At 43.6% G+C, this 25,360-nt stretch overlaps 1 protein-coding gene and 2 long non-coding RNA genes across 7 annotated transcripts; all 3 read right to left on the reverse strand.

Annotated features, from left to right (window-relative positions):
* Positions 1 to 11,245: 11,245 nt before the first annotated feature.
* On the reverse strand, positions 11,246 to 20,336 carry LOC135408653 (ATP-dependent DNA helicase PIF1-like). 4 transcript variants are annotated; one of them, XR_010427760.1, is made up of 7 exons: positions 20,063 to 20,203; positions 19,310 to 19,414; positions 18,666 to 18,753; positions 17,979 to 18,124; positions 16,811 to 17,002; positions 16,331 to 16,471; positions 13,067 to 15,904 (listed from the first exon to the last, which is right to left on the reverse strand). XR_010427760.1 is itself a non-coding variant. In XM_064643705.1 (6 exons), the coding sequence occupies exons 2-6, from the start codon at positions 19,358 to 19,360 to the stop codon at positions 11,325 to 11,327; spliced, it is 507 nt and encodes a 168-aa protein (XP_064499775.1). In that variant the 5' UTR covers positions 19,361 to 19,414; positions 20,063 to 20,336; the 3' UTR covers positions 11,246 to 11,324. The 4 variants fall into 4 exon arrangements, 2 of the variants coding, with proteins under 2 accessions (XP_064499775.1, XP_064499774.1); XR_010427759.1 differs by having other exon boundaries at positions 13,067 to 15,964; XM_064643705.1 differs by lacking the exons at positions 13,067 to 15,904; positions 16,331 to 16,471 and adding an exon at positions 11,246 to 11,354 and having other exon boundaries at positions 20,063 to 20,336.
* A 503-nt stretch (positions 20,337 to 20,839) lies between these two features.
* LOC135408648 (uncharacterized) lies at positions 20,840 to 22,628 on the reverse strand. The gene is made up of 2 exons (XR_010427755.1): positions 21,863 to 22,628; positions 20,840 to 21,441 (listed from the first exon to the last, which is right to left on the reverse strand). It is a non-coding gene; the product is annotated as an uncharacterized LOC135408648 (long non-coding RNA).
* A 5-nt stretch (positions 22,629 to 22,633) lies between these two features.
* LOC135408647 (uncharacterized) lies at positions 22,634 to 24,253 on the reverse strand. 2 transcript variants are annotated; one of them, XR_010427753.1, is made up of 3 exons: positions 24,047 to 24,248; positions 23,524 to 23,595; positions 22,634 to 22,842 (listed from the first exon to the last, which is right to left on the reverse strand). It is a non-coding gene; the product is annotated as an uncharacterized LOC135408647 (long non-coding RNA). The 2 variants fall into 2 exon arrangements; XR_010427754.1 differs by lacking the exon at positions 22,634 to 22,842 and adding an exon at positions 22,945 to 23,068 and having other exon boundaries at positions 24,047 to 24,253.
* Between the last annotated feature and the right edge of the window lie 1,107 nt (positions 24,254 to 25,360).

Raw genomic sequence — 25,360 nt, forward strand, 5'->3', positions numbered from 1 at the left:
CACGCTGGCACATCGCCAGCAGGACCGGCGGCCCCGCGGCGCCACTAACGGGCTTCGCTCCGTCCTCGGGAACAGGGGGCGAGCCCGAGGCTCTCCTCTCCTGCTCGGCAGCGGGGCTGACTCCCCACGGGTTGGCACACAGAGCCCCTCTTTCCCTCCTGGGAAGTCTAAGCTACGCTGCCTACATCTCTACGGGGGCTACAGGAGGGACCAGCTCGCTCGCTCGCTCACTCACACCGACGGGACAAGGACACAAAGGGGGAACGTCCCAGAAGAGGGAGCAAGCTCTGTGCGCCAAGCCGTGGGGAGCCGGCCCTGCCGCCGAGCAGGGGAGGAGAGCCTCGGGCTCGCCCCCTGTTCCCGAGGACGGAGAGAAGCCCGTGAGTGGCCCCGGGCTGCGCGCGGGCCAGAAGGGCCTCGGCGTGCTGAGGGGCAAGGGACACAGGCCGTGACACACCCCGACTACGGGGGGTCACTCTGGCCAGGGGCCGCCAGCAGGCACCAAAGGTGCCAAGGGAAAAAGCCCTGCCCCGCTTACGGGGCGGGCGGGCCGGGGGTCGGGAGAGCTCCGTGTCCCCCCTCGGGCGCGGAGGCGGGCACTCTCGCCCTCCTTACAGGGCGGTTGCCCCTCTCTCCGGGCAGCCACAGGAGCGCGATGGCAAAAGGCCAACGCCAAGCAAAGCAAAGGACCCAGCCCTGCTTACAGGGAGGTCCGCCCAGCGCCAAGCCGGCCGGCGCAGCCGGAAGCTGCCCGCCGGACTCTTTGGGATCCCTGCCCCGGGGATGCCAAGGGAGGGGCCTTTGCCCAGAGGGTCTCTGTTTTGCCCCCTCTTCAGCTTGACGCTGCTCCTCTTCTTGTTCGCTCTTGCCTCGAAGTTGCACTCCAGTCTCTTCTTTCTTCTCCGACAGCTTCTGCCAAGGCAGGAGGACACAGTTGAGCCTGAGAAACAGCAGCTCCTCCCCAAGAAGGGAAACATCCCTACACCCCCAGAGGGAGATCTCCAAGCCACTACCCACCCACCCACCCTCCCACAGGTCCCCCCACCTCCACAAATCCCTCCAAACTTCACTTGGGTTAGGGCACCAGCAGTAGCATCAGCTGCAGGGGCTGCGACGAGGGGGCAACGGATGGACTGCTGTTGCGGGGTCAGGGGGGTCCAGTAACTCTCTTTGGCCGCGCAGTTGCCATGAGACTTCTGCAGAACAATGGACACAGCCAGCTTACTCCTGTCATGAGGCGCAAGTTAAAGTGCCTCTTCCGTCACCACCAGTTCAACCAACAGCCAACAAATGCACAACAGTTAAAACACCACCGTGGCACTCCTACCAAGAAACCAACCCACAGCCCTTGCCAGCCTCAGAACAGCTTCTATGCCGAAGACGGCCTGATGGAAGAGGAAGATTAGAAATTGACACCCTAGAAATCTTAGCCGAGCTGTGGCAAACCGAACTCAGCAAGATGAGAGAACCAGATAGAAGACAAGCAGTTTTGGATCCTGCAGAAGAGGAAGAACAGCAAACATGGCTACAGCTACTACTTCAGCTCGAAGAAGAGAATACAGAGTGGGAAAGCACACAAAACACAAAACATATTCCTCGGCCCAAGCCGAGACCATCAGTGAAGTCAAAGCTACCAATGTTAAAATGGACAATATATATATTGGCTACGTTGCTAACAATAGCAGCTGCTGGTTTTATGCTGCGAGAATTTCAGCTGGAACAACACAATCCACCTACTGACACAACCAACAATCTAAGGGTAACATTGCAAAACACAGCAGACATACATCTATCAGCTACCATATTTAACTTACTAAGTCACAAAAGGACAACTTTACTAATTGACAAATTATCTACTATTATAAAAGGTTCTTTTGTGTTACAGGGGGGAAGAATAGAAATACTAGGAGGGACCCTAAATCGAGTATTTACTTCTCACTATTTTAAAATGCTGTTAGACAGTATGCCATACACAACATGGAAAGCCAAACCTAAACAAGTAGCAAAGAAACAACCAATTACAATTTCAACTGCAGAAACACATAACCCTTTACACACAGTCACTGCAAAAGCCTTGATAAAGCAAAACAAACAAATCCCTCATACAACACAAGCCCAAAGATGCCTCACAAGGCTGCAACATACAGCAATACACACCTCCAAATCCATTCAAAACACAAACGTGCATAAATTGGCCTATACTCAAATTAAACAATTAGAATGGGAGGCAAAGACAGAAGTATCAAACATTTTTAACAACAGAACAGATGTAACCTCACAATGGCTCTTAAAAAACATCCAAACCTGTTTAACAAGTTTTCTTAAACTAGCACCCCCAAAACAAAACAGAGACATCGTAACCAGCAATAGCCCAGACATTAACCCTGTTTTCATTGGACCCACTGAAATCACCCATTCTGTAGAACAGAGGCTGCCTCAGTCAAAGAGGAAGTCAATTAACAGTGGATTTTTCCCAAAGGCAGTTTCATTGCAGCTAAACCCACAAGTGGCCCAAGAAACAAATAGCCCTAAATCCATGATACAGTGGCCTTTCCTTAAAAAAGAGGTGATGCATTTCCACAACACTAGAAAACCATATAAACACAGCCTTGCTACGTACAAAAACCCTTGCACTAATCTATCAATCTCTCAAAGTAGAGAAAAATGGATTTTCATATTTTTTACCCCTGTCTCAGAGTGCAAAAAGATTAGAATTTTTGAAAACCAAGATTTTACAAATGACTTTTTTGAGTTAAAGAAAAGGATAAAAACCACTTCTTGCATAATTGCCTTTGCAAAACAAGAAATAATGTGTTGCCCCTCAAACATAACAATGGTTTACTGCTTAACAACTGGGTGGAATTAGATTTTGTCATCTTCTACCACTATTCCTGTTCCTATAAAAACTTTCCTACTAACTCTTTGGCTAAACAAACAAGTGACTTGCCTTTTGGTGAGGAAAACAACAAGCAAACCCCTCTCATCTCTCACTCAAAATCTCCTTTCTTACATAGTATGGGAAAAAGAAAGCAAAACATAGCGAACTAAAACTTTGTTAACTATTCACTCATAGCACTGCATTTTACATTTTCAAGAAAATATAAATTTTACTTCTAACATTTGTGGTTTTTTCTTTATTGTTTTCAAATCAGTTTTCTTAAAAGTACTGTAAATTGTTTTCTTAACAATAGAAATAAAGGGTAGAAAATAGTTTAAAAACATTTACACATGGAATAAAATTTAGCATCTCACCATTTTAAAGCCCAATATATTCATTAATTCATATTTTTTAAATATAAAACTGGCTGATACAAAACTTTCATTAGGTTTAGCAGTTTCATATTCTTCTAGCTATGCTAAAGAATGCAAGATAAACCTTTTATCAATCAGCAAACAAAATTGCTACACATATTATAAAAACTGGAGCAACATAAGCAATTTACTAGGGAGATAAATTTGAATTAAATAAATTTACCCACAGATTGTTTCAGCATAGATTGCATGCTGATTACCAATCAATTGCTGGACTCAAGATGAAAAAGAAGATTTGAAACCTTCTTAGTGTAAAGAGAGAGAAAAATTCTCTTTGTTGCCTACAAGCTCTTGCTATTGCCCTTCACTATGTAAATTGGTGTCATTTTAACCAAAAACATTTATTTCCACAAAACCAGAACACTACAGCTTTAAAATTTTTTTCCCTATTTTTTCATTAATTTCTCAGTAGCTTTATTTGAATTATTAAAAATAAAAGTTATTAGAAGTTATTAAATTCTCAAATACATCCACATACGTGCAATTATCATAACAATGTTATTCAAATAATAAGTATAGAATCTTAAACATCCCCATATTTGTTACATTCAAACATTCTCAAAACATTTTGCTATCACAGAACAACATACATAATGTCAACAAGAGTGCAAAATAGCTGCTTGTAAATTGCAATACCTGAGAGACTGAATTAAACCTGGTTACAGTTGCTCTAACTGATATTATTAAGAAATGGGGACTGTAAAACATTCCAAAAAAAAATTTAACAGGACCAACAATGGACTCTCCAATACAAAGAAAACTACACAACGAAAGATGTAGTAAGGAAATGGGACACTAAGACCATCTACATCTGGACAAACTAAAGAAGACAACGGAACAATAAGGTACAAACCGCGGACCGGGACTCTGTATAAGTTTTACAACTTACTCATATATGCAAGACATTTAAATTGTTTTGTAATTAACCTATGAATGGTTATAATTGATTCATGCTATGCTACTTTCACATCTCGAAGCCTCCTTCCTTCGAGATTTCACTAACCCTCATTTACCTAGAAAAATACACACCACATAATTCCTTGTTAATCACACAAAATCTAACTCTTACATAAGACACATCCATTCACACACATTCCAGATAGAATAATACAACACACTAGAAAAAGGCAAAAGATACTACCAAATTCTAATTTGTTTTGCAATTTCAAACATTCCAAAAACCATAAACAGAAACAATGATCCTGTATGTTATTCAACAAAAGCTAAAACAGATCTCACAAATCAGAGGATATTCCATTCCACACCCACAGAACAATTGTAAAAAGAGCACACTGCACACTAAAAGAAATGCTTCAAAGGCAAAAAAGAGGGGAGTTGGTATATAGCCCCCAGGAACGCTTATGGAAAGCATCATATGTTCTAAATTTCTTAAACCGTGATGATACAAACCATAGCAGGTATGAATACCAACATAAAACTCAAATACTTTCATCTTCCAAAGCACCAGTTATGATTAAAAATCTAATATCTAGGCAATGGTCAGGACCAGTACATCTCAGAACTTGAGGGAGGATATATGCCTGTGTATCCAAGGGTACCAAATTACAAAGGATCTCTTCTAAATGTGTCAGGCCTTATATTAGCCCTCCCTCACAACTGAAACAATCATCAGAGAAAATGAGTGAAGAAATTGGATTTGAAGAAACATAACCAACAATAGTAAAAGGAACACACCACACATTGAGAAACATGCTGTAAAAACACAAAAAGGGGAGGGAAAGAGATATGGGTCTGGTCCCTATATGTGTAAATCTACATTAATACTTCTTCAAAACAGGAACAATCACAAAGAAGCAATAAATAAACAGAAGCAAAAGAAACACACAAACAGTAACCAATACAAACCCAAAACTCCATGATTCAAACACAATAAAGGGTTTAAGAATGCATGTGTTAGGAGAGAATGAAACAGTGGCCACCGGAATGTGAATGAGAAAGTTGAGTGGAGATATGTATGTGTGTGAATGCAAATACACTTTACAGCAAGATATCTTAAACACTCATTCAACAACACTACCTCAAACAACACTACTTCAAACACAACATCTACAACCCAACACATTTCCCTTTCAAATAAAGACGATGCCTTTACCCAATCACACAAAATTACCCTCAGATAAAAGATTCTACACATCTACAAACCCTGAGTAATTCAAGGTTGCTTGAATATTGCACGAACCAATAAAGTTGTAAACAGCTCAATAAAGGCCTTGTGATGATAGGTCCTGGTTTTTATAAACAGTTAAGATAAGATTGGTTACATTAAGGATGTTTAAAAAATGTATTGTTTTACAATTTGTTAATTATTTAGAGAAGGGGAGATGTGGCAAGGAATTATGGGAGTTGTAGTTTTCCACGTTCTCACACATGCTCAGTCAATACTTGATTGTCATTGTTTGGAAGATCATGTGACATGCTTAAGCGCTGTATTTAAACCAAACTGTTTTGTAATAAACCTTAATTCTGCCCTGGCACTTGATTGTGTCACCGGCGGCGTTTGTGCCTTATTCACCACCTTACTCACACTTCACCTCACTCACACTTTACCTGAGATCTTCCCTCAAAACATCCCCTGCATGGGCTTTCCAAGTTCCCTCAGCTTTACCTCTCTGAAACTCTCAGTCCCCTCTGTGTTACCTCACCAAGGGTGACGGAGTTCAAGAAGCTTTTCCCTCAATAACTCTACTGAAACACCCTGCTGCCCAACACTCTGTATTACCTCTGTAACAGCTCAAAATCTGCCTTAGTGCGACTCCACAACCTTTTATCGCGCTTCGCTAAAGCGCCTTTCACCTGCGCCCGCCTCACGGACCGGGGAGCGGCGGGAGACTGCGCCTGAGGGGGCTGGGGGGGCTGAGGGGGCTGAGGGGAGGGCGGGAAAAGCAGCGCAATGGCGACCGCCCCCCCCGCCCCGTCTCGTCTCCCTCAGGGCACCCTCAGGGATCCTCGGTAACCCTTCGGAGCACACTTTTCGCCCTGTGTCCCTCACAGCCCCTAAAGGGACACAGGAGACACCCGCTTAGCCCTCGGGGCACCCTCTTCCCCCTCAGAGATCCTCAGGGACGCATCGGGCACCTGCCTCTCCCCTCAGCAACATGCGGGAAACCTGCCTGCCCCTCTGACACATAGCACATCCTCCTTCCCCTCAGTGAAACCGGGGGCACCAGCCTCCTCCTCTTGTGACCCTCAAAACCCCTCAGTGACATTCGGGACACCACATATTTTGACCCCCAAAATGTCCCCTACTCAGCTTTTCCCTCCAAGATTTTCAGTCTGTCCCTCACACTTTACCTGAGATCTTCCCTCAAAACATCCCCTGCATGTGCTTTCCAAGTTCCCTCAGCTTTACCTCTCTGAAACTCTTAGTCCCCTTTGTCTTACCTTACCAAGGGTGACGAAGTTCAAGAAGCTTTTTCCTCAATAACTCCTCTGAAAGACCGTGCTGCCCTTCTGACGCTGCTGCTGAACACTGTATTACGCCTGTAACAGCCCAAAATCTTCTCTAGAGCGACTCCACAACCTTCTATTGAGCTTCTCCAAAGCGCCTTTTACCTGCGCGCGCCTCACGGACCGGGGAGTGCCGGGACACTGCGCCTGAGGGGCCTGAGGCGGCTGAGGGGGCTGGGGGGAGGGCGGGAAAAGCAGCCAATGGCGACCGCCCCGCCCCGCCCCGTCCCGTCTCCCTCAGGGCACCCTCAGGGGGCCTTGGTGACCGTCCAGAGCACCCTTTTCGTCCTTTGGCTGAGGCACTTCACACCCACTAACCAGATTTTTGAGATGAATTTTGGAATGCTCGGGAAATTACAGAAGCATGAAGCCTGTGAATAACTTAGGAATATTTATGAAGGACTTGTAGTTAAAGGGCCTGTTAACCTGACATGATCCAGGTGCAATAGAGGAAAAAGGCAAAGGATTTCAGTGATGAAGAATTAAATTAATACAAGTAATTTATAGACAATAGGCCTAATTTAACTCTTTGAGAGATTACAGGTGTAATCCTACTGTGGAGATATCATATGCTTTAACTGTTAGCTTGTTAATCTAGCGAGCTCAATATGCTACTGCTCATTTAAAATAGCTGGCACTGTAGCACATACAGTCTGGAACTGATGGGTTAGAAAAATATTGCCAGTGAGAAATAATCATCCAGTGAGGCTGTTTAAAATTGTGTCTTCCAAAGGAAAGCACTCAAAGAAAAGTGATGCCAGTTTTATGCATCCCCTGGATTTAAATATAAAATCACCATGGACAAAATATGCAGATGACACAGAAATTTGACAGCATGACAGATAATGATGCTGAAGTCACACAGAGTAACATGGATAGTTTGGTAAAGAGAATAAACCCGTGCAGTTAGCTGCTGTTTTAATATATTCACATGAAGAGCTGTATGTCTAAAAAATAAAATTTTTAAGTATGGAGGGGAGAACAGTATCGTTGAAAACAGCAACTTTGAAAAGTGCTTATAAGTCATGTTGAACAACTGAGTCAACACACTGTTGTGTGTGTGAGGTAAACAGGATTAAGAAGACTTTTAAAATCTATTCAGGAAGGCAGTGTGTAGGAATAGGAAGGCAATTTTTTTAATGAAGGCAGTACTAGAATATTGCTTACAAGTCAGGTGTCAAGTGTTTCTAACAGTGGAAGAGAAATGAAGGCGGTGTAAGAAGAAAGCCACAAAGATTGTCTGAATGCTTGAAAAAAAGCCCTACTGTGAAGGACAGAATGAATGCAATTCGCTAAGCTTATGAAAAAAGAGTTTGAAAAGTAACTTGATTGTAGCAGAGAAGTACTAACACACGGAGAACATACCATGTATTAAAAGGCTTTTTAACCTCAGGGAAGAGATTCCTGTATCCTAAACCATTCAACAGCCAAACAGGCTGCCGCCCTGCTTACAGGGGTCTCCAACGCGGGCACACGCCCAGACCCTGGCTACAGACGGGTCGCGGTGCCTGTTATTTACATTTGAGTAAGCAAGACTGTGTGTTATAAATAAATCCCCGGAGAAAAGTTTTGCTGCCCTTTCTGCAAATAGTGTTATTATCCATAAATGGAAGAGAAAATTGGAGAATGCCTGTGCGAAATACTTTGTGGTTATTCAGTTTTAGTACCACGTATGCATGTCTATCCCCAGTCTTTGTTATGATAATTGCAAGGAGTTAACTCTGAATGGATCATCAATGGATGTGACCAGAGTGGGGAGCAGATGCTAAATATCGATCATTTGTGTGTGTCAGGTGTTGGATGGCAGTGTAAAACCATGACAAGAAAAAAGTGTGTGGTATTTTTTCCCTTAAACAAGACGCAGAGATAGTTGATACAAGGGTACAGTATTAATTACTCAAGTGCCATGGTACCTCTGTAAGTTCCCATTTAAAGAACTCTTCCTTTCACTTGTATGATACATAGCTGGCAGTTGTTAATGAACTCTTGCAGATAAGAAGTTATTTTGTGCTTTTCAAATTTTTTTTCTTTTTTCAGAAAAAGGTATAACCACATACCTCCGTGAGGTTTTATTATGCTGTGCTGATGGCTCACACAATGCTGCAAATTGTTCTATTTACTAAAGCATCTCTAGCCTAAGCATCTGTGGGCTGCTGCCACCGACTGGATGCATGAAATATACTGTGTGATAACATCAGACTCTCCTTTATTATTTCTAATTCAGATCATGTCTACTGGATCATGTCTACTGGATACAGTCTTTTGAATCTACTTCCAAGGTGTTTTCTGTAACAAAGAACAGAGCAAACAACTTCCAAGGACTCTAAATGTAGCAAGACCATCTGTTGACCTCAGAAATGAGCTTAGTAATGGTGATGTCTTTTCTGTTGTATGTCCCGGAACCAGAAAATGCTTAAATTGTCTTTTGTTGTTGTTGTTGTTGTTGTTTTTTCAAGTGAATTTTAATACCTGTGGTTTGGATTTGAACACATGTCAAGGGACACTTCTAACAGTCGTTTTAGCTGTGTCTAAATATAGACACAATATAGACACACACAATATAGAGATTGGAAAAGGGGGTGATAGGTATAGGGAGGGAACGAGCAAGATTACAGTGTCACTATTGCAATCTGTAAGAATCTCCAGTCGCTGACTATTTCTTGTGTCTCTCTCTCTCTCCTGATAAATGTCACTATGCAGACACTGATCAGACAGGAGAATGCTTATGAGTTTATTTTGAGTTAATGGGTTGGTGGAAGTCCAAACTCTGCAACATGATAAAGAAAATATTTTTCTACGCAGAAGCATCAATTATTCACAACATAGCCACACCTTAGGAAAAGAGGGGGAGAAATGGACTCTGGAAATAAATGAGGGGGCTCCATAATGTAAAAGTAAAATAGATCATTTTGAAGGAAAGGGACCACTGCAGAATCTAATTCATTTGCAAAATCCTCTCTTCTATTTAGGCTCCACAGTAATTGTTAAGTCTTCCCTTTTGATGAGTTTTATCAAGGTTTTTTTGTGTCTTTTGCCACTTGTTTGGGATGAAATCTAAGAATACATAACCAGCCCATAACCCAGGGAGGTGGTGGATTCACCATCCCTGGAGGTTTTTAAGAAGAGACTGGATGTGGCATCAGTGCCATGGCCTGGGAACCACGGCGGGGTTGGATCAAGGGTTGGACTTGATGATCTCAGAGGTCTTTTCCAACCTGGTTGATTCTGTGATTCTTTCAGGCACTTTTGGAACACACTAGATCTCTTACTCATCCCAAAGACCCATATGCATATTGAATCTGCAAATATGCTTGGGAACTACTCTAAATCAGCATGCTACTTGGAGTTGTCACCACTTGGTACAGTGATGAATACTGTGTTCAAGATTTCTTTTTAAAATTTACTTTGTATTGCAAAGTGTCAGTTGAAAGTACCTGGTGTTAGTATGGTCAAATATTTTATTAGAAGGAGTCCCACTAATCCAATAAAAACAAGAAGGTAGCTTACCAGGAATGTTTTTACGGAACAACTTAAAACCAGGCTGATCATATGTACAACTTCCAAGATAAATTACAAACTTTAAAAATTGTTTTTTAATCCAAGTTATTCTCACTAATCCACATAAATATTTTTGACATTTATTATGTTTAATAAGTCTGTCCAGCCTTCACCTGGAAATACTAAAAGATATGTGTTGCCTCACTTTTGTGAATTATGAGCTGCTGGAATAACCTTAAGAAGTTCTAGTAATATTTTTACTGTCTAGCACTGTCTTCAAAATACATTATACCCTCTCTAAGCTGATATTTGATGATAGGGAATCACAGATCTTTCAATAAACAAAACAAGATCCAGAATCTTTAAAGAGCTGGACCAGCTCCTAACCTCCAACAAAGTCTGGGCAAATCTCCCTGTAATTCTCAGGGTGTTAATAATTGAAAAAAAAAAAAAATTATGTACCCCCACAGAAAACTGATATAGCCCAGTGGCTTGAGAAGAGTAGATGAAAAGTGTGGTTTGTGTACATATTCCCCTACTTGGTGACAAAAAACATACATTTTGAGAAATAAGAGAAAAAAACCCAAAATGCCAAACTCCATGTGATAAAAGAAATAATTATAATTAAAAATCTTAGTCAAACTTCTGTCAGAGGCATCTTTATCATAGCTCTACCTTCTTGCAAAGGGACTGTAATAAACAATTTAGTAAAAAAAGTGTTACAGTTACATTTTGAACACTGCAGGCTTAATCTGTTTGCCCACACATGGGCACAGGGTACCAGTTAGGATGCTGCTGGTGCCTACCCAGCTGCCATCCCAGAAGTGTTCTCATAGGTTCTCTGTCACATCTGACAGCCCTCTGCACCAACACCATACCAAATTAAAAAAAAAAAATAAAAAAATAAAAAAATAAAAAAATAAAAAAATTCCGCTAGTGCACTATTCAATAATTATAAGTGAAAAACTTTACTCTTAGATTTTTTTATTAACTTATTTTGCTTTTACAACCAGATTTCATACATTATATCCTAGTCAGTAGTTTAGCTAAAAAATTCCATCCAACATCCTTATAATCTGTAATAGAAACAAGCATAAAATAATTATACAGGAAGCAGCGAAATAGAGATTTTACACATCTAAATGCAATCTCTAGCAATTCAGGTCTTTTCTCAGGCTAATAATAGAGCTGCTTAGATTCAACAGTAGAAGACAATTGCATGTCACAGAGTGGCATAATACAAAATGAGAAACTTTTAATATCTGTGAGAAAAATTACATTATTAGCATTCATAACATAACCTATAATGTACTCTATTTCCATCACTTAAGAGTAGTATTTGTTTCATCTATTCAGAGCAACTCTGGATATGAAGATCTAATTCCTGGACACAATCTTATTACAGCATCTGAGATCAACAGGACTGTTGCTGCCTTTCCTGCACTCACAGGACTTGTGGGTACAGACTCTGAGGACACATTCATGTTTAATTATGGTGAAAATGTCACATAAAGAAACGAGAAGAGCGCTAAATCACTGTACAAAGATTTAAACTGGAATCTGGTAAGGTTTTAATAACACTCTGCTTGTGAATTATGCTTCCAATAACACATAAAAGTATTATGAAGCTTTAGCTGGTATAAAGCAGTCTCTTATTGTTTAATGTATTTGAAAAGAGAATGGTTGTACTTTGTGGTAACAGAAATACCAATTATGTATCTAACTCTTAGTTTAATTCACTTAATGATAGCTGCAGTTAAGGCAAACACCAAGCTTAAATTCTTGCTCTTCAGTTTGTGAAAGCAGAGGACAATATTAATTCCCCATGTTTATGGGAGTGCAGTAATGGAAGCCTCCTCTTCCACAGGGACCCAGGCCCCTGCTGCACAGCCATGTGCCCTCATGGAGTGCCTCTCCCACCAGCTGGGCTCCAGCTGCACCCCAGGCCAGCTCCTGCCCGGTGCCCCATGGCCATGGCAGCTCCTCCATCACCAGCCATTCCCCCTCACCTACCACAGCACCTCCAGCCTTTCCTCTGTATCCCAGGATATCCAACCACCCAACTGCTGCAGGCAAGGGTGGTGGGGCAGTTTGAAAGATGCTCACACACTTGGTGTATGAGGTGCCTGTGCACATGCGTTGGGAATCTCTGTGAGGAGAGGTTGGGGCTGCCCCGTGCCCGACACAGTGAATTCCAACCAGTTCCAGGACAACCCCACCACGGGGCACAGCTGAGCCCCTCACTGGCACTGGTGGTAACAACAGACAGAGGGGGAAAAACTGCAGAGTGGGGGGGACAATGTGTGAGAAACGATCATCCAGGTCAGAGGTGGAGGAGGAGCTCCAGGTGCCCCTGCAGCCCCCAGCAAGACCGTGGTGGAGCAGACTTCTCCCTGAAGGACCACAGCCTGTGGAGAAGATCCATGGAGGGGCAGGGGAGAAGCATGAACTCTAGGTTGTGTAAGTGGAGAATGGCACAGGTGCTTGCTCTGCCACGAGCCACGTGAATTGTCCTTACAAGAATCGAGCCTGCTAAGCCCACCTTGCTTCAGCAGGTGAAAGCAACAGCAGCACCAGACATTTTGAGGATGGCTTTGTGGTAGCCTTGTATAAAAAGCTGCTCAGCCTTCAGATTCTTCTTCATTTTACTGACTAATGAAGAGAGAAGGAGCTCTGTTCTTGCAGTACAATTACCGCAATAAAGAGTTCCTTAAAATCCCATGTTGTTATACTGGGTTCTAGCGACAGACTGTCCCTCTGAAAGAAAAATCAACACATTATGGAAAACTTGGAAGAAGGGATATTTATTGTATTACAAGATTTTTACCTCATGTATATATGGAAGTATTATTCTGTTAAAAAAGGCCTCATCACAACCCTGACTGAAGGGGAGCCATGACAGAGCCTGACAGCTCAGATTTGTCCTGACTGCTTCTTTTCTGATTTAAATAGCAGCCTCCAGACACAGCCTCCCTCCCTACATCTGCTTTAGCTGGAAGTAAGAACATCCAAAATTTACACAGACAGACCCCTTTTGGCCTCAGAACAGCTCCAGCCCTTCAAAAGCCACCACTATTCTGCTCCCACAGTTCCATCATTGAGAAGGCAACCACAATATTTCATGTATATTTAATACTAACATGAAATATTGATTAGCCTTTCCAGCTTTAAGTTCTGTTTAGCATTTTATCTCAAACCTCAGCTTGGCACCAAAAAAACTGCCACACAACTGGAAAGATTTCAGTCCCTATATCCAGGAAAACTACAGTCAAGTGAGTTGCTTCTTAAAATCACAATTAGAAGTTTATTTGCATAATCACCACTCCTACACTCTAAGTTATCTTTTCATTGCAGCAATACAGGAACTTTTTAAGAGATGTTAAAGGATTTGAGCCTGCATTATCTCATCACTCTTATGCAACCTGTCAGTAAATCAATGTATTGTGTATGACTGGACATGCCTGGCATATCCTTCCTAGCCGTCTACCCCAAGAGTAAAACCCACTGACATTCTGGGCATTTCAGATCCCACAACTCAACCTCCAGTGCAACACAAAGCCCTCATACTGCAGCATCCCATCTCTAAAAACAGTGCAAACTGGACCCAGCCCAGCCCCCTGACCAAGCATACAGGCTTTAAGGCTACCCCTTGGGCATCCCTGCCTGCCTGGACAGCCTTGCCCTGATGATCAGGGTACCCACAGCCTCTGCCACCTGCACAAGGGGCATGGGGGGTGAACAAAAGCAAAAACTCAACCCACACCAAGGTGGAGGATGCACATTGAGGCACAGCTGGAATTACACAGGAGGCATGAGTGGCACAGCACAGATTCTGTGCCAAGGCACCCACTGCAGAACAGCAGCATGAGGAAAGAGCAAGAGTGCTTCAAGATGGGGACACAGCAGCTGGGGGAACAAGAGGTGTCCAAGGAAAGGCTAGAGCCAGCCTGCCACACCTGCACCCCCTGTGTCCTACCACAGGAGGAGGGGGCTGAATCTGAGCACACCGTGCTCATGGGCACCCCACCTGGGTACTGGCACTGTCAGCTGGGGGACACAGCCTGCAACAGTCAGGCCCTCACCCAGCTCTAGTGGAAGCTCTGGAAGCTGCAGGCCAAACAATCACACCTCAGTGCTCATCTGCACCAGAAATGATGCTTTAGTGTGCCAGCACCCTCCTTGCCAGCTGTGTGGGCAGGGAGAAGTTAATCTTCAGTTTCTCCCCAAGGTGGACAAACAGCTTACATCCAGCTCAAAGAATTGGGATGTGTTGTTTAAAAAAAATAATTTAAAAAGTTTACAGCTTGCAGTGTGAGGGGGAAAGGGCTTGTCTTCCACAGGCTCCAGCTACTTCATCCACTCCCCACCAGACTTCTTTGAAGAAACAATGTGCTGATACATTAAGAGCCCCTCTGAATAATAGTCACACTTCTGTCTTCTACTATGACTCCCTCCAAAACTCTACCTTTCAAGCCCAGAAAAAAAACCCTCAACCCCCACTTAAAATATGCATTTTGAAATCCTATTAAAACTGTTTTCTGCTATATTAACCACTGGCTAATCAACATCCTTTCCTGGCTTTAAGGAGAGCAGCTGCCAAGAAGTGACTTTCAACTCACTCACACAGCAGAGGTTTTGTTAGAGACATAACCCTGAAAGAGATGAGTTCCAGCTGAATGTTATGTCATGTTTTAAGATGTTAAACATTTTAAAATATACAAGTCACTTAAGCTTTAAACAAAGTGCTAAAATACAAAGACCAAAGCTTTGCCTTAATTAAGACAGTATATTAGTTCTGCTTATCTCTGCTTTTGCTGAAACAGGTGACATTACAGCTCACTTCACATGTCCATAGCCATTATTCCCTATTTCACACTAAACTTCCACCTTATTAGTCAGACAGGTTTTTTCCAGGGACAACTTTCATTTGAGCAAGCCTCATGTTTTAACAAGAGGAACTCTCACCAGTACCCATCTTCTCCCTAATGGAGTAACAGAACTTCACAATTCTTGTAGTTCCATAATTACAGGTATAAGATGTAGGAATTCCTCCTGTCTTTAAACAGTGCCAGTTCATCTCAGAGGGTTAAAAAAATAAAAATCACATCTTATGCAACAGACTAATAAAAACACTACATATCAGCATAACAAGCAATATGTAACTGGCAGTTCTGCTTGTGGAGGAAGTTTTGCAAAGCCTCCTGGTGTCAAGCATCTGGAACACCTCAGCATGCTGTAAAGTAATAGCCCAGCTCCTTGCTTGCAGAAGAATCAAGTGTGTATTCCAGATACTTAGCACTGCTTTCCCTTGTGTCAGCAGCTCCTGTGAACTGGTCCAATCCATCCGGACACCTTCCATCTCACAACAGTGGTATACTTGAAGAAAGGGACACAAGTTTCAGTCTATATATGTGGAGGATTAAATGCAACTAGGCAGGCAGGATAGAACCATAGGAAAGTCCTTCAGGAACATCCTTGTTCAGTCATTTTGTTTGCTAGAGTTGCATCTGTGACACAGAAGTGCTTACGTAGGTCTGTGGGCTCAGAAGGGGGCTGCAGAAGCCTTCCAAATTCCAGAGGCACAAGGTGGGGATACTTCTATGTCGCGACGGAAAGCTCTAGACACCTCAATGTGAGAATCCAGGAACTTCGTTTATTGTAGATTGACAACAGCTTAATATACACTCTATAATAGGTTCATGAATATTACAGAAATTAGGCTCATTATTGGTGCTCAGTTAGGTGCTGATATCATCTTAACTGTCTTTCATTGTTTACACAGGTGGCTCGTTAAGTGTCTCTGTTTTGGTAATGCCTAGCTCCTGTTCTTCAGCTCAATTTAGAATACCCAAGGACGTTGCTGCTTTCTCACGGCCCTGCTATCTCAGACTTTCTCATGGGCCTAGTCAGACTGCGTCTTATACTTTAGCAGCTCATCCATAGCCTTAGCCATGTTCATATGTCCTCGCATTTCTAACCAATCCTCTACACTTCTATATATCCAGAGTCAGCTGAATGAAGCAAACAGCTAAAAAAATTCCTTTGACTTTACCTGTGTTATCAAATATACTCAATAGCAAGATCACTGCATCTCAGCTGTCTGTGCTGACACTTCACAGAAACCAGGAGAACATTATCAGCTGCATTTCACATTCTCCTTCTCATCAGCATCTGAATAGGTGTGTAGTGAATCCTTTGGGGAGAAAGAAGACATGAAAAAAAAAAAAAAAGGAACAGATTTCTTTTGTGCCCACTTCCCCTTCATTCCTTACTGCAAGAGGAAGACCAAAGAATCTCAACCTATCCTTTCACCCACAGTGCCAGGTAGTTTTATACAATCCCAAAACTACTGTAGCTATTTTACCACCAAGAGCTGCCCTGCCACATGCTCTCTCTGCAGTTTCATCTCTCCTGCCACTACAAGTTTTAATTTGAATGGTCTTGCTTAGGAAGAAAAAGAAGCATCTCAGGGCCAACACCTCTCATCTTGGTAGCACAAAGCAGGCTTTGCTAGCATGAGGTTTTTCTTTACCTGGGTTAAAAGCTGATGACGCCTCAGCTGTCTATAGAAGTGCAGCACAGAAGGATCAGCTCTCACTACTTTTGGGTCAAAATCCAGAACACGGAGACCTGCAAGGCTGCGGGCTCGGGAGAGGGCTACGTAAGCCTGCCCACTTTCAAAGACACGAGACAGGGAGATTTCCACACAATCTAAAGACATGCCCTGCCAAAGACACAGAGAACTTTGTTACAGAACAAACAAACAAGAACACTGTGCTGTACCAACACTAACCTGTGAGTCTGTCAAAGGTACCGTTCTTGGTGTAAGGGCTTGATTAAAAAAAAAGAAAAAAACAAAGAAGTCTTTTGTTTTACTGTGTAACTGATTAAAAGACGAGAATCAGAAAGGAAAGGCAGTTTCCTACTGTCAGTAAATTGCTAGCAGATAGTAGAATCCACTAACTCCAGAGAACCTCTTGTTGCATGAAACTCCATAAATCCCATCTAATCAACACAGCAGGGAAAGAAATCCTGCTGGTTTCACTCCTAGTAGTTAACTAGAGCAGTCACCATTCTCAAGCAGTCCTCAGGCAGATCAGAGAGTTTGGGTTAGGCCTGTCTGCAGGGCTGTCCTGGGCACAGCAGAATTTACAGCCTGCCCTGGTTTAAACAGTGGCACAGGAACAATAAGCAGTGGCATGGGAACAAACTCACAGGTTTCCAAGACCAGTATTCATCAAAGTGTATGAAGCCTTCTGGAAGGCAAGGAACTTTGAGAAAGTTACACTGTTACATTGAAAAAAACCAAACACACACCACCATCAGCCCAAAGAGAGCTGTGGCTCTGGCAGCTGCCTCAGTTATACTGTAAACCTCAGGGTCTCTAGTGCTGATGACTCTCAAGGAAACACTGCTCTCATCAGCCCACAATGGTAAATAATGCTGCTTTATAGTCCAACACCAACTATGCAGATGGCAGCACCCCATGGAAACTCCAGCAGTGTATCTAGTCCATCTGTGACCCTATAGGCAGGTATCATGAGCAGAAGAGGTGCAGCTAAACACACATATTCTGGAGTTCCCCCCCCAACAAGGGCCTTTCAGCTTTCCCTTCTGTTTTACCAGCAATGCAAGCTCACCCAGGAAATAAGGTTTATGATGGTGTGCAAGTCTTTAGACAGCTGTATAAGGACACCCACCTGACTCTTGTGAATGGAAATGGCCCATGCCAACTTTAAAGGCAGCTGTTGACGACTCAGGTGAACTCCTGATGGTCCTTTGAAGACCCATTTCTCCATTCTTATGACCTGTGTGACCCCACAGAGAAACCTCACCTTAGGCAGCCCTGTAGGAATGGGAGCAGGAGAGAAACAGAGATGTATTCCTGACACTCAAAAGCCAGGAAGTCAGCAGCCTAAGAACACTTTTTTCCCCCCCTCCTAAACCAAACCTAAACCCGCAGACAGTAAATAGCATGCACTGAAATGATGTTTGGCACCTACTTAAGGCAGGAGAATTAAAGCCAGGTAATTTATCAGCTGAGATGCAGAGAAAAATACACATTGCAGGTAGCAGAACATTATTCTTTGAGAAAAAACAAACAAAAACTTGCTTGAACAAAAGAAAACAGGAAATGCAAATGAGCACCCACATCTAGACAACACAGAAAAGCAAACACAAGAGGCCCATAGATAGCTACAGCTGATGCAGTGCATGACATCACAGCTGGTGAGAGCCCCAAGCCTGCAGAGATCTCCTCCCTGCTTTCCCTCTAATTATTCTTACCAGGCAGTAAACAAAGTTGAGAAGTCATCAGCCATCAATGAAAAATCGTTTTGTTATTTTTCCCCCTCTTCCTTCAACAAGAGATCAAGAAGCTCACTTACCCTTCTGTTCACTTTCAAATCCTACAACAACGCCTCGTGCCCCGTTCACCAGCCCTTGAGACACATCCAGATTCTTTGCTAGCATCACCTACAGAGAAAAAGAAAAATCCTTCAGTGCACTGGGTTTTCAGCCTGTTCAGCCACCTGCAGTTAAGCTTCTTTCCAGGAAGCATAAGCACATCAGGCTGATAGGACCATATCATCCTATCCTGCCTACTGCAGGAGAGAGCACCATCTCCAACTGAAATTATTTCATAGCCTTTCCTTCCTAGGATTCCCAGCTATTTTACAGCATTGAACACTTCACTTGAGCTGCTTCCATCCACAGCTATGAGCTGCCTATGCTCTCTGCTACTGAAAGCTTCTAAACCTGATTGGAAAAGTGTGTCAAAGTCACAGCAATCATCATTGTCCCCAAGACATGGACTACACTCAAATCAAACTCATTTTCTGTTTCGATAAGATTCCAAGCAGAGAAAATATAAAAGATTGGAACAGAATCTTCTGTTGGCCTGGCATAGACATTCTATATTGAATCTGCATTCTGTGTATTAATCTACTCTATATATTTATCTGATATTCCTTTATTTTTCTTATACCATTTGATCTGCTGTTCTATTCCATGTGTATGTACACATACTTACCTGAGCTCCAAGCTTCAGCTCAACTCTACCACCCACAGGACACTTGAGCATCAATTAACTTCACTAGCATTGGGTCACTATCCAAAGCCTCAAATGTGTGCACTTCTGTTAAGGAAAGAAAGACATAACAAATTGCAGCTGTTGAACACATTATACACAGCATGACAGGAGGCTCAGCATTTATTTCTAATAGCAATTTCTCTTTTAATATCCATTCTGCTCTGCTGCTAGGACATCTTCACACAAACCTTGTCACATCTAACAACAGAGAGCTCACTATTGCCTCTCTTCCCAACAGAATTTGCAGAGCATGAAAAGGCACAGGAATCAAAGGCCAGCAGTAAATAAGAACTGAGCAGCCAGCATTTTGAGCATATGACTAGTTTCATTTGCTGCCAACATCAGATCACTAAAGGAAGTATCCAGAAAATATTGCCAGAAAGGGAGGCAAAAATTGAGAAAGCCCTTAATAAGATGCTATAGAAAGAAAAAGCAGAGGTGTGAAGGCAATAAATGACCAACCCTGTTTCATAGCAATCAATGAGCTTGCTGTCTATTACATACCAAGAAGTGACACTGAATATTTAACAAAAAAACTGAATTTTTCCCCAGGCAGCCGAACTCCAACACACAGAGCTTTGACTGGTGCTGCAGTGCATGACAGAACACTAGTTCTTCCTGACACCACAGTATCCCCACTGTATCCACTCAGAGCTCAGCCCCAGAGCCAGCAGTTTCCACCAGGGAGTTCACCTGATAGCTGTTGCAAGCGTCTCTCATTAGTTATTTCGACATCATTTTTATGGGTGCCCCAGGGCCGGGGGCCTTGGAGGATTTCCGGTCGCTCTCTACTTCCGGTGACCGAGTTTACCCAAATTAGCGCCTCTCCTCGCTAATTTCTGCGCTTTCACCCCAAAAAATCTTCATGTTATTCCCCCCACACACACCCCGGGAGGGACGGGAGACCGCGAGTCCCGCCCTGCCGCCGGAACCGGCCCTTAACTCGACCAGGGAGCGCTGCACCGGCACGAGAGCCACCGCGCATGCGTCGCCGGTCCCTCTCCTGGCTGCCCTCAGTTACCACGTGATCGCCGGCGTCTTGCCAACGACTGCGCACGCGCCGGCGTCGCCACCTTGGCTCCCCCCCCCACCCCGCCGCCCGACCGCCCGGCTTCGCTTTCTTACTGCGGCTCCCCCTCCACTTTTTCGGCTCCCTGGGGTTCCCTCACCCACATTTTGGGGTCCCCTTCTCACATTTGAGGGGTGATGACCCCGAAATTTACGGTTCGGGGGGGGGGGAGGAGAGGAAACGGGGTGCCCAAGAAGGGGTTTCTTTTTATTTTTTTTTTTCTCTTTTATTTCATTTTCATTTTATTTCCTTTTTAGTTTTTTTGCCTTTTTTTTTTTAATTTTCTTTTCTATTTTATATTTCCTTTTTTATTTCGGTTATTTTTTATTCCCTTTATTTTTCATTTGCTCTCCCAGTGCACCCCAGTAACACCCAGTGCTCCTCAACAACCCCCAGTAACACCCAGTGCTCCCCAGTAAACACCCAGTGCTCCCCAACAACCCCCAGTAACACCCAGTGCTCCCCAAAAATTGACCCCAAACCGACCCAAATCACCCCAAAAGCTGACCCAAAACTGACCCCAAAACCTGACCCAAATCATCCCAAAAGCTGACCCAAAACTGACCCCAATCACCCCAAAAGCTGACCCAAAACTGACCCAAATCACCCCAAACAATGACCCCAAACTGACCCCAAAAACTGACTCAAATCATCCCAAAAACTGACCCAAAACTCTGCATTTATTTGGCATCATTTCCTCTCAAAAACAACACCTCCGATTTAGTTGATTGCTAAAGCCATCATTTTCAAATCATCTCAGGAATCAAAAGGGACTGGAAAACACACACAAATCATTCCTGCACCCACCAAATCATTAGGAATTGGAACCCGATTCCCTCATCTCTCTCCTTGTTCTTCTTGGCTGGAAAACCTGATGATCCCCGCTGGCTATTTTTAGGCTGCTTTTCTTCCACAGCTCCTTTCCTCCCGGCTGAAACCTCCTGGCATATTCAGGGCTTAGCTGGAGGGAAGCCCCTCTAAAGTATTTCCTCTCGTGGCAATTCTGTGGGATGAAGAAGTAAAAAAAGCACATCAAGAGCTCCTTCTCCCCCCTTCCTTCGCAAACACCCTCCCAGTTTGTCCTTGGCAGCTCCATCCCCCCGGCACCCGCACCCGACGCTTCGGCTCCGCTGGCAAAGGGACAGCAAGTGCACAAGCAAGTTCAGTGCTGGGCAGGGGCTCCCTGGGGAACGGCACTTCAGTGCTTTAGTCCGTGGCCTTTCCTGCTGCCCTCCCTCCTGGAAGCAGAGGATGACCCGGCCCTTGTTTCTCCCACGCTCGCAGACCCAGGTCCTGCTCCCTTGGCCCCACTTTTCTTAGCAGACCCGGCATCATTTCCCAGGGTCCCCAGGAAACTTCTGCACTTGACCCATTGCTAAGTGCAGAGCACAGGGCAAGGGAAGGACAAATTTCTTGGCACCCACCCCCTGGAATTTTCCTTCTCCGCAGCACGCTCCCGTTCCCGCTGTCTCTGGAGGTGCCCGCACGAGTCCTCCTTCTCCCAGCACCTCAGAGAATGTCCTTTTCACCCAGGTCCTGCTTACCGTCGGCCAACAAAACACGCTGACAACATTTTTCAGGATGCCAGTGGAGAGATATTAGAGCACACTGCACAGGGAAGCTGAGCCTGCCCCATCCCTGCACGTGTTCCAGGCCAGGCTGGACGGGACTCGGAGCAACCGGGGACAGTGGAAGGTGTCCCTGCCCACGGAAGACAGGCTGGCCTTTGAAGGTCCCCTTCAAACCAAATGGCTCTGGGATTCCCCTCCAAAATCACTACCAAAGGGACACAGCAATCAAAGCAGAGGGACTGCACTCCCAGCTTTTCTTACCTGCAGGCACACACAGCACAGCAGCTTGCTAAAGGTAAGGTTTCTATCTGCACAGAAACCCAGCAATGAACACCTGCTCTAAGGGGACAGAAAGCTGCTTGTGGATCCCAGACACAGGACAGACTCCATCAGCACCTACTCGCCTCATCTAAGGAACAGTGCAGCCAACAGCAGAGCTTTCTCATATTCTGATCTGACTGTTTCGCCTTTTCTAAAGTATTTCATTATTTCTAGTAGGTCCACTGCTTTAGCTACACAGCGGGGTTTCTTCCAAACCTGTGACTGACACAGGACGAGCTGAGTGTGACCAATCCCACAGGAACTAAAGCCCTGCTCCTCTAACATGGAGCTGCTTTCACATTTCTGCTGTGAGGACAAAGAAGCGCTGTACTACTTCACAAGGCAAACTCTTCAGAAAACTTCTGCAGTAAACTTTATCTTCCTGGGGAGGTACCTGCCAGTGTGCTGCCCTGCACACACACGCTGCCCATGTCCTTCCACAAGTGTTCCAGCTGCTCTCTCTTTTGTTTATTTTGAGCTTTCTCCCGTAGACAAAGATTTACATGTGGATTCTGAGAACATTTAAAACATCAGGAGAAGAGAAACCTCACCCAAACCCAGCAGCCTGTCCCCCAGTCAGAGAGCAGAAGTCACTACGCAGGTCTTACATTTCAACTCAGGTTACACAGAACTTCTGACTAAGCATGGAAAGCAACCTCCAGTCAGGTGGGATTCTAGGACGTTTTCAGCAGCGCCGGGAAGCCAAACTCTGTGTAGCTGTGCCTGCAGAGAACTGTCCTTTGGACAGCCAGAACTCAAGGTGAGCAGAGCTACTGATTTTGGCACTGCAATTCAGTCTTTCTTACTAAGTCAAACTAGTACTCTTCACTGGTGCAGGAAGATACAGGGATAGTCTCAACAAATCCCTTTGGAAATTTATTTTTAAGAACTCTCTGTCCATCTGAATGGAAGACACAATCTTATTTCCCAATCATTTTCACACAATTAGCTCAAATACTAGCACTAAACCAGTGAGCAACATCTGTTTTACAAAATCTTTAGTTTTGTAAAGATATGCTCCACCACATCTAGGAAAAAAAAGGCAAATGGTGGACTCCTTCAGGACAGGAGTTTTCCCACAGTGAGTACGACTAGTAAATGAAATGTTAGACCCTCTCAACATAAAGGCAATTGTGTGCACAAAAGTGACCCAAGATACACTGTTCAGGTGTAAAACAGCTAAAAACACTTACCAGTGTTTTTCTCGGGCGCTCGTATTCTGGCCGATACTCTCTGAAAAGGTGAATAAAGGGAGTGCATTCAGTCTGAAAAACACATGATTTGTATTGCATAAGGATCATCCTGGAGGCTTCTTTTTACTCACAAAAAAAAGTTTTCTCTAGGCTTTCATGTTTGAGAGACATTTCAGAAAGACAGTACTTTTTTCCCCAGATTTGGATTCTGAAACCAATGGATGCAAAATCAATGAACATACTTCATTAAAACAGCAACAATTCAAAACTTGGTATGGAACTACAAGAAAAAAATTACTTCACAGACTTGCTGGCACAGATAGCTTTTACTTTTTCACGGAACAGCACAAAAATTCATCTCTGAATAGTTCCTTTTTACTGCTGCTTTTTATGCTGATACTAGACACCCTAAGCTACCTTGGCTATGGCAACTGTGCACTCCTTCAAATCAAAGGAGCAGACTCATGAATCAGGACCTTCAGGAAGTGGTCACTGGGTCGCGGACCAGAAGTTATCCCCTTACCTCTCCTATTCATCTACAGCTTTAGAAAGCTGGGTAAAAATCTCCCCCAGTCCTGTGCCAAACACTGCAGAAACACCAACCACCTGGAAAAGAGAACACACCAGAACTAGAGAGTAACTGAGCCAGATTTTTAATACAGAAAAAAAACCAAAATAAAAACAAACAAACAAACAATCCCCCACAACGACAACAAAAAAAATCAACACCACCGAAAAACCCAACAACAACAAACTACTAATCTAAACCTAACAACACCCATTTAATCAGCACAGTGGCCTAAGAGTGGGCAGTAACACTTCTGCTTCTGTCCAGCCCGCTTTCAAACTCTTCCTCCACTTGCTGTTCATGTTTGTTACTTCTGCTTTTTGGTTGTCGGTGATTTTGTGTTTGGTGAGTTGTTAGGGCATTTTGGGGGGCGTTTCTTTGGGGAAGGAGGTTTGTTTGGTATTTTGTAACACTGTAGGGCAATTCAAAAGAAAGGTCAAGTCTTTCTGCTGTTTACTTGTTTATTGTTAATAACCCAAGTTCTCATTCTGCATCTAGGGTTATACGTGGTTAGCAAGTATCAGTGTACTAGAATTAAAGTGCAAAAGAGACAACAAGAACTGACCTTTTGGCTCTGAAATAGTCTAATACTTTTTATTTAGCCAAAGCACATTTAAAAGGTCCCCAGAACAGCAAGAGAGGGAGAATTTAATCAGTTGCTATGACAATACATTCAAAATGCACATCTACTTTCTAATTTCAACTTGTCTCTCATTACACTTCTGGCCATTTGTTCTGCTTGTATTAAATCAATTCTCTAAAAATACCTTGAATTAAGACTATTACCAGCCAGAATCCTACACCCTCTAACGAAAATTCTCCCTCTTTTTCATAGGCAAGACAGTCTCAACTACTGACTTCCAAATGGAAGACCTTTCCCAACACAGCCTTGCATTTGATCATTAATACAGTAAATATGCAGACAGCTCTCCAAAGGATTTTAAGCATTAAGGCCAGGCGCTGTGCCAATATATATAAATATTTATACTTTCCCTGCACTTCAGTACAAGCTGCCTTTTACTCCGTAATCCTCCTCATATGACCTGCTCTCCATCCAGTGCTCCAACAGTCCTGACAGGCAGATAAACATGACCTGATCAGCAAATAAGGAACAGGAAGTATGTTAGTTCTGTATATGGGACCACTACAATCCCTTTTGAAATTCTGTATATTGTTCCACATAGGACACTCACAATAGTTTTGGTTTGGCTCTGTTATCATTATCTACATGAATGGAATCATTTCGTTCCTGTAATATCCACACAGCCG

This window comes from Pseudopipra pipra, unplaced genomic scaffold (genome assembly GCF_036250125.1).
Source record: "Pseudopipra pipra isolate bDixPip1 unplaced genomic scaffold, bDixPip1.hap1 HAP1_SCAFFOLD_55, whole genome shotgun sequence".
Classification (NCBI taxonomy): domain Eukaryota; kingdom Metazoa; phylum Chordata; class Aves; order Passeriformes; family Pipridae; genus Pseudopipra; species Pseudopipra pipra.